Below are 9,137 nucleotides of genomic sequence, written 5' to 3'. Positions count from 1 at the left end.
CTGCACTCCAGTATGGGTGACAGTGAGACTCCAACTCAAAAAAAAAAAACAAAAACAATAAGACAATGTAAAAACCATTTGAACTTTTAAAATCCTAAAGGTGTTTTCAGGGAGAAAAGATATTAGTTGGGGAGCTTTCAAAATAAACAGTCTAAGAATATATAGATGGAGTGACCAGGAGAGTTGATAAGATTGTTCTAGACCAATGACATGTCACAAGAACAGATGCAGTCTAAGGCAAATGGTAAGCAGCCTCCTTGGAGGCATGTTCTAGGGGACTTGTGAAAGGTAAGAATTTGATTTTGTTCTTCAGCTGCAAGCTTCTGACTGTAAACGGAGTGTTCACGTGGCTTTCATTCAGCAATACTTAAGTGCCTACTGGGCACTTGTGTGCAGGCACTGGGGCCCCATGCAGAGCAAGCGCCTGTAGTACCAGCTCTTGGAATTTTTGTGTAGATATGCCTGAGAAACATGAATCTGGTGGTTGTTCTGGAAGGTAAAATATGCAGGAAACAGACCAGAGGCAAGGAGGACAGTGAGGACTGATCTGTGCGGTTGTCTAGGCCTGAATAAGATGGAGGTAATTTGGATCGGGAGCTCGAGATGACATTCTTTTTATCAGGAGAGTAGAAATAATCAAGATTTTAAAAATTGGGCTCTGAGAGATATGTCTTCCTCATTGGGAAGAAAGGATACATAGAATTCCGAAAGTACAGCCAGTCTCAGTGGCTCAGCCTGTAATTCCAGCACTTTGGGAGGCCGAGGAGAACGGATTGCCTTAGCCCGTGGGTTCGAGACCTGTCCGGGCAACTTGGAGAGACCTTGTCTCTACAATAAAATCAAAAATTAGCCAGGTGCAGTAGCACATGCCTGTAGTTCCAGCTACTTGGAAGGCTGAGGTAGAAGGATCACCAGAGTCCAGCAGGTCGACTTTGGGGTGACCATGAGCATGCCACTGCACTCCAGACTGGGCGATGGAGTGAGATGCCAACTCAAAAAAAAGCAAAAGTATATAAGTTGAAAGGGGAAAAATGAGAGCTGTGACCCATGATCTATCTTCCATGAGGGAAACTGGGACGTTGACTGGAGCAAAGGCCTGGGAGTGGATTTTAGGGCTTAGGGTGACTAACTGGCATGGACAGGCCAGGAGGAGAAAAATCTCATGCTCTGGTGGAACAGTCCTGGCAACATAGCCTCTCAATCCTGTCCAACCCTATACTGCTTAGACACTTAGGTTAATAAATTATGACAGATTTATGTGATGACATGTTGTACAGCAATTACAAAGATGTTTTCAAAGAATATAAAATGGCAAGTTGGCAGGGTGTCGTGGCTCTTGCCTATAATTTCAGCACTTTAGGATGCCGAGGCAGGAAGATTGCTTCAGGCCAGAGGTTTAAGACCAGGTTGGGCAACATAGTCAACCCCATCTCTGCAAAATAAAAAAAAATTAGCTAGGCGCACCTGTAGTCCCAAACTATTCAGGAGGCTGAGGTGAGAGGTCTCACCTGAGCTCAGGAGTTCACGGCTGCAATAAGCTATGATCACGCCAGTGCCCTCCAGCCAGGGCAACAGAGGGAGACCTTGACTCTTTAAAAAAAAAAGTGTAAGATGATAAATGAGGAGTACCCAGCTGTACTTTACCATATTATCTGGATTATATTTTATGTATGCATTTACATAGGGAGCAAAGCTGACGTAAGTAGACAAAACGTTAATATCAGAAGGTGGGATGAGGAATGTGTTTGCTGTATCCATGTTTTGTGTTTTACAATATTCTACAATTCAATAAAAACATACTGTTTGTATGTTCAGAAAAATATATACGCTCTTATGCTATCAACAAGGCCTTTTTGTTAATTATTTTGGTTCTTAAAACTATAAAGCTGTACTGTGCTCATTTAGGGTCACCTGAAGAGAAGTAATCATTTTACATAGTTGATTATTTTTACTCTTTTATTTTCTCTTTGACTTAGATTGGCCCAAGAGAGAGAAGCAGCAAAAGCCAAGAAAGCAAAATCAGCAACAGACACCACCAACTTAGTAGAAAAGATGGGCGGGGTAGATTTCCATATGAAAGCTGTGCCTGGGACAGAAGTGCCAGGTCACAAGGTGAGTCTCCTCTGTAGCCTGAGCCAGTCTGGGACGCCTGAGACCACGTGATTGTGGGTGACACGTCTAAAACCAGTTTCTTTTTTTTCTTCCTTTGAGGCAATTGACATAGATAGTACTTTGTGATTTTCAGGGTGCGTTTATAACTCTTCCGTAGGCATAGTTCTCTACCATTTTACAGAGAGAGAAATCAAAACCCAAGTAGAGATGGACTTCCACAGGATAGGGGTGGTGAGGAGAACGGGCAGTTCCCAAGTTCGCCTTTTCAATGGCTGGTGTATTTTTGCACAGCATGCTTCATGGTTTATTTGGGACTGATAGCTAGCTGTTCCCTTCTTTTTTCATCTTTTCTTTCCTTTCACAATTTTTCTCTTTGAGAACTCTTATTTCATTGTCGGAAAACTAAACCCAACTGCAGTTATAGCCCACTGTGAGTTCAATTTTTTGTTGTGTTTATGTGATGTTATTAGAATCTTTTCCCTTTGTAACACAGAGCAAATATATGAATTCTTTTTTTTCTTTTAGAATTGGGTTGTGAGTAAATTTGGAAGAGTCTTACCTGTTCTTCACCTCAAGAGTCAGCACAAACGTAAAATATCCCTTTGGCTAACCCCTGTAATTATTTGCCACAGGGATGGGTACTTGCAAACCACTCTTAGGGTTTCGCTGCCTCCCTCAGTCAATAGTTCGATCTCTATTTGACAGTTGGGTGCTTCCAGTTTCCAGGTTCTTACCCACATGCTTGAGATTATCTTCAGTTAGCAAACAATAAGAACTGTTATTTAAAGAGAATGAAGTGAGGTTTTGTAAGTAAGTAACTCAAGTGAAGCGTGCCAAAGAAGCAGGTGGGGTTGTTAATTTACTTATCTTGTATATGGATTCAAAGCCATTGCTAACAGAGCAAAGAAGGCAGGAGAACAAGGGACCGTCATTAAATAAAGCTTAAGAATTGAAGGAGGTTTCAAGTTAGTAGAAAAGTGACTGGAAGTAGTCCTAAAAAGAGGAAAATTGTGTTAAAAGTATGTAGACAGGCAGGAGAATGGTGGGTGGAGAAATAGTGTGAAACCCAGGGTGATGCTGATGCCTATTAAATGAGGCCTGGTTATCTAAGACCTTGAAGACATGTGTCATGAACTTCTGAGCAGAAGGCATATCTTAGTGTATGCTTTAGCTGATGGCAGTTAGTCAGGGAAGCAGAGACAGGTATTTCAAGCAGAGGGAATGTAATATATGCAGTTGGTTAATCAAGTGTTAGAAGAGTGAAAAAGCTGATGGTCAGATTGTGCAGTGGTTGACCACTGCAGGAAGCCACTCCTCCTTCAGGGCTTACAGCTACTGTGCCACTGAAGCCATTGCCTGAATCAAGGCCCCAGTAGCACTGGCTGTAGCTACTATTTCTGCCCTTCTTGCCGGTGGCACGTCAGGGAGGTACTGATTTCTTCTCTCCACCTTTCAGCTTCCCACTAATGGCAGCCACTAGACAGAGGGAAACAGACTGACAGGACAGACGAAGATATTGGAGATAATGAAGAGTAGACACAGTAGAACTTTTTGGCAGACTTCACATATATTTGACATGTGTTAAGTACTTACTAGGCCAAGTGTGGTGGCTTAAGCCTATAATCCCATCACTTTGGGAGGCCAAGGCGAGAGGATTGCCTGAGCCCGCGGCTTCGAGACCTGCCTAGGCAACATGGTGAGACCTCGTCTCTACAATAAATCAAAAACTTAGCCAGGCGTGGTAGCGCATGCCTGTAGTTCCGGCTACCTAGAAGGCTGAGATGGAAGGATTACCAGAGCCTAGCAGCTCAATGCTGGTATGGCCGTGAGCATGACACTGCACCTCAGCCTGCCCAGGGGTTGGAGTAGGACTCCAACTCAAAAAAAAGAACAAAAAAAGTAGTTACTAAATGTACAAAGGGACTTTTTTTTTTTTTTTTTAGTCAGAGTCTCACTGTCACCTAGGCTGCCATGCGATGGCATGCTCATGGCCACTGCAGCCTCAACCTGCTGGACTTAGGCGATCCTTCTGCCTCAGCCTTCCATGTAGCTGGAACTACAGGCATGCGCCACCACGTCTGGATAATTTTTTAATTTTACTATAGAGAAGTGATCTTGCCATATTGCTCAGGCTGGTCTCAAACCCCTGAGCTCAGGCAGTCCTCTTGCCTCCACCTCCCGAAGTGCTGAGCTTACAGGCATGAACCACCACATCCAGCCAAAGGTACCTGATAGAGTGATAGCTGAAAGTACCTTAGTACTTGCCTATTCAGTTGCTTGAGAGAATCAGCAAATGCCAGCTGTTGGGCAACACGTTGACTTTAACTGGAATCTTTCTGGATAATGTCAAAAACAAAGCAAGCTTGGTAAATATTTATTAGCTTTCTAATAAAGACCTTAAAAAAAAGTATTGCAAAGGTGCGTTCTTGTGAAGTGGATGTCACTGAGCTAGGAGAATCAGCTAGGATGAGTCAGTACTGAGAAGATAGGAATGGCCAAAAGAGTTTGAAACTAAAGGACACGTGTTGTATTGCTGTACCCTTCTGGGTTCCCCTCTGCTTTATGATAGCATCTCGATGGATTTCTGTGATTTGCAGAAAACAGCCCTGGGACCTGTATTCCTAGAATACAATCTGACTAGGTTTTCTATAACATCTACATACCGTCCAAATAATTTCTGCCAACTAATAGTAGTGGTACTGGGTTTTAACTCAGAAAATGTCATAGAAATGTCTTAAACCCTGAAAGGTCACCTAGTAAAGTCCTCATTTCGTTTGATAGAAAACTGAAGGCAGGGGGAAGTGAATGACTTGCTTGGGATTAAGAGGTAGTCTTTGTTGCAACAATCTGATAGATTTTCCTGAAACTAACTGCTTTAGTTTTGTTCCTTGACTTTGTGTAACGTCATAAAATATGATCCTTCAAAATTTTGCCACAACCTAAAGAAGATAGGGGAGGATTTCACAAATACCATTCCTGTATCCAGCCTCACTTGGGAATTGGAAGGAGGGAATGACCCTATGAGTAAGAAGCGACGAGGGGAGTTCTCTGACTCTCATGGCCCTCCCAAGAAGACGATAAAAGTGAACGACGAAAGTTCCACGGGGTCTCTGGCAACGAGTCCAAGGTCCAGCTGGGTAATGGCAAGTCCACACTTAACACAGCAACAAGCTGTACAGAAAAGACGTGGTGTTTCCATTACTTCTTCTAAACCACCCCTTGTTCCTGGTACTGATACTCAGAAACTTAACAATGTGCCCTTTTGGACTTCTGGCTTAGAAACTTCCAGGATTAGAAATAGTGTATCAGATGATGATATGGATTCAGAAGATGAATTAAGCGTGATGATTGCAAAAGAAGAAAACTTACAGAAAAGTACATGGTCCTCAATAAGTGAATCTGAAAATGATCCCTTCGAAGTTGTAAAGGATGACTTTAAATCAGATGCTCACAAACTTCATTCCTTAACAGGTTTAGGTATCAAAAATAATGTCTCTTGCCATGTTAGTGATGATTATGTTATGGGAAATGATTGTGAGTATGATTCAGGAGATACAGATGAAATTATTGCAATGAAAAAAAACATTAGTCAGGTCATAAACAGTACAGAATTTCCACAAATGGAAAAATCTATATACAAGAAAACTTCTTTCAAAAACAAAGAAAACTGTGAGCTTTCTAAACATTTTATTCAAGAACAAAAAAGAAAAAACAATGTAGAGTCAGCCATTAGTCATGGAGTGAAGCCTTTTAATTGTAAATCTCCATCTGACTCCAGTAGTAGTGAAGATGGTGATTCTGCATCAGAATTAGCTGAGTCTGAGGGAGACAAGGAGTATAATGCCATGATAAAAAACTGTCTCCGTGTGAATCTCACTTTAGATGACTTGGGACAGTTGGCTGGCAGTGATCCAAAGGTTCCAAATGATGCTGAGAGCAATGGCCAAGAAGAAACCACCGTCTGCCTCAAGTATGACAGAGCCTCCAAGAGCCCCAAAACTTCCTGTGGCATCCGCAAAGGCCAACAGTGTATTTGTCCTGAGGAGATTTTAGCTTCTCTTTTAGAAGGAGAGACTACCTGTGATAAACAGAAACCAAAGGAAAATAACGTAAAGCCAAAATTTCAGGCTTTCAAGGGAGTAGGCTGTCTCTATGGAAAGGAGTCATTGAAAAAGTCATTGAAAGAGAGTATTGCCTCTAAAAGTATTAATAAAGATCAGAATTCCTTGAAACATAATGATCCTACTAGCATTTTCACGGAAAACAGGTCCCCATATGCTAATGACTCATCAAGTGGACTGACTTCAAGTCAATACGCAAAGGTCAATGGTGCAAACAATATCCAACCTCAAAAAAGACAGTCCACTTTTGAGAGTCAAGTCCACAAGGTGGTATCCCCCAACAGTTCCGGAAAGGGAAGTAGGAACCCTGTTTCTAACCTGTTGCCATTAAAAAGTAAGAAGTCCTTAAGTCTTAGTATAAATACTCACAAGATACGCTTTGACAAAGACAGCTGCCATAGTGCCACAAATACAGAAACTTCAGAGGACGAGAGCTCTGATTCAAGCAGCCTCACACCTCTTGAGAAATCACCAAAGGTCTCTTCCAGGAAAGACACTCAGGAAAGCAAAACCGATTTCTCACTTTCCATCAGTAAGTCAACGGATATGAGTGCTAAGGATAAGCGTGCTGAAGATAATCAGAAGCGGTTGGCAGCCTTGGAAGCAAGACAGAAAGCGAAAGAGATGCAGAAGAAGCTAGTACATAATGCTCTGGCAAATTTGGTGAGTATCTTAACAATCTATGTATTTAACAAGAACTCACAAAGTCCAACTTTTTCTTCCCAGATGCTAAGTGTGCCCCCTAGAGTTGATTTTCATAGTGTTCACTGGTTTCATATTTTGTGTCCTTGAGTTAGAAGCTTTTCACCCTATATATTTAGCATATCCTAAAAGAAGTGAGATTAGACTGTTTTACCAAAAATTTTCATTATAATTTCCTTTCATTTAGAAGCTATAACTGGCATTGTTAAGTAATACATCTTTTTTTAAGTTCAAAGTTTTAATCCATATTTGAGTAATGCATCTTTTTGTTGTTGTTGAGTCAGAAGATTACTCTGTCACCCAGGGTACAATGCAGGGACATGCCCTTGGCCACCATAGCCTCAACCTGCTGGACTCAGGTGATCCTTCCACCTCAGGGGCTCAGGTAATCCTCTAGCCTCTACCTCCCAAAGTGCTGGGATTCCAGTCAAGAGCCACCGCACCCAGCAAGTAATCCGTCTTTTTTTTTTTTTTTCCTTCGAATCAGAGTCTCACTTTGTCGTCCAGGCTGGAGTGCAGTGGCACGCTCATGGTCACCCCAGCATCAACCTGCTGGGCTCAGGCGATCCTCCTCAGCCTTCCAAGTAGCTGGAACTATAGATGCGCGCTACCACGCCTGGCTAATTTTTTGATTTATTGTAGAGATGAGGTCTCACCAAGTTGCCCAGGCTGTTCTCGAACTTGTGGATTCAGGCAGTCCTCTGACCTCGTTCTCCCAAAGTCAAAGTACTGGGATTACAGGCTTGAGTCACCATGCCTGGCCATCTTAATGTGTCTGAATTTACATATAAAACTTGCCAAGTGACTGGCGGCCATGGTTCAAGCCTGTAATCCCAGCACTTTGGGAGGCAGAGGTAAGAGGATTGCCTGAGCCTAGGGATCGAGACCAGCCCTGGCAACTTGGCTAGACCGTGCCTCTACAGTAAATCAAAAAATTATGCTGGGCGCGGTGGCTCAAGCCTGTAATCCCAGTACTTTGGGAGACCAAGGCAAGAGGATTGCCTGAGCCCAGAGGTTCAAGACCAGACTGGGCAACTTGGCAAGGCCTTGTCTCTACGGTAAATCAAAAATTCAGCTGGGCATAGTGGTGCATGCCTGTAGTTCCAGCTACTTGGAAGGCTGAGGTGGAAGGATCGCCTGAGTCTAGGAGGTTGCGGCTGTGGTGGCCTTGAGCATGCCACTGCGCTACAGCCTGTGCAACAGAGTAAGACTCTAACTCAAAAAAATAAAATAAAAATTAGCAGGCGTGGTGGTACGGGCCTATAGTTCCATCTACTTGGAAGACTGAGCTGAAAGGATCGCCTAAACCCAGCAGATCGAGGCCACAGTGACCATGAGCATGCACTCCAGCTTAGTCAACAGTGAGACTCCGACTCAAAAAAAAAAAAAAAAACTTGCCAAATGATTTATACCTTGTCAAGTCTTGCCAAGATTCACTGTAATGAGCTTTCCTTCAGTTTTCCAACAGCTGTTAGGTACACCTTTACAGCAAGAGCCATATTATAAAATGAGGGTGGTGGTCTTGCCTCTGGAAGTTATTGGCTAATAACTGACGTTGTGGCCGACAGACAGTCACAGTTCAGTTACACAGGGCCAAGAGAAGACCATGTCTTTGTACCCTAGCAGCACACAGAAGACACTCCAAGCCAGTTGTGTCTGAGCTGAGTAGTGTGAAACGATCGATAAGTAGAAATTGCTCAGGTCAAGAGAAAGAGTAGGAAGAGGAAAGGCAGTTCAGGAAGATGGAGCAGTCTATCCAGAGGAGAATGTTTTTAATCAAGTGTGACTGAAATTTATAGAGAATAAGGTGGCAGGAAATGAGACTAGTGGTTAGATTTTATGTATTTATTGTTTTATTTTTTTGAGTGGGAGTCTCACTCCATTGCCTAGGCTCAAGTGCAGTGGCACACTCACAGCCACCCCAGCGTGGCCGTGACCTGCTGGGCTCCAGCGATCCTTCTGCTTCAGCCTTCCAAGTAGCTGGAACTACAGGCGCATGTTGCCATATCCGACTAATTTTTGATTTATTGTAGTGACGAGGTCTCACCAAGTTGCCTGAGCTGGTCTGAACCCGTGGGCTCAGGCAGTCCACTTGCCTTGGCCTCCCGAAGTGCTGGGATTACAGGCTGAGCAACTGAGCTCAGCCTAGACTTTGTTTTTAGGTGAAAAGCTGATGAAGAATTTTTTTTTTTTTTTTTTTTT

The 9,137-nt window shown here is 43.0% G+C and overlaps 1 protein-coding gene across 2 annotated transcripts in view; it reads left to right on the top strand.

The window, feature by feature from the left end:
- Positions 1-9,137, top strand: part of NOL8 (nucleolar protein 8) — a 34,206-nt gene that overhangs the window by 6,509 nt on the left and 18,560 nt on the right. The window contains exons 5-7 of one of the 2 annotated variants that reach the window (XM_021714767.1): positions 1,977-2,112; positions 2,638-2,706; positions 5,016-6,896. In XM_021714767.1, the coding sequence (XP_021570442.1) occupies positions 1,977-2,112; positions 2,638-2,706; positions 5,016-6,896 (2,086 nt within the window). Of the gene's footprint in view, positions 1-1,976; positions 2,113-2,637; positions 2,707-5,015; positions 6,897-9,137 lie in introns of those variants that run through there. The other variant, XM_021714771.1, reaches the window with a different exon arrangement.

This window comes from Carlito syrichta, unplaced genomic scaffold (genome assembly GCF_000164805.1).
Source record: "Carlito syrichta isolate Samal-C Ts95f unplaced genomic scaffold, Tarsius_syrichta-2.0.1 Scaffold97032, whole genome shotgun sequence".
NCBI classification, from domain to species: Eukaryota; Metazoa; Chordata; class Mammalia; order Primates; family Tarsiidae; genus Carlito; species Carlito syrichta.
This window is presented reverse-complemented; position numbering and strand designations above follow the sequence as displayed.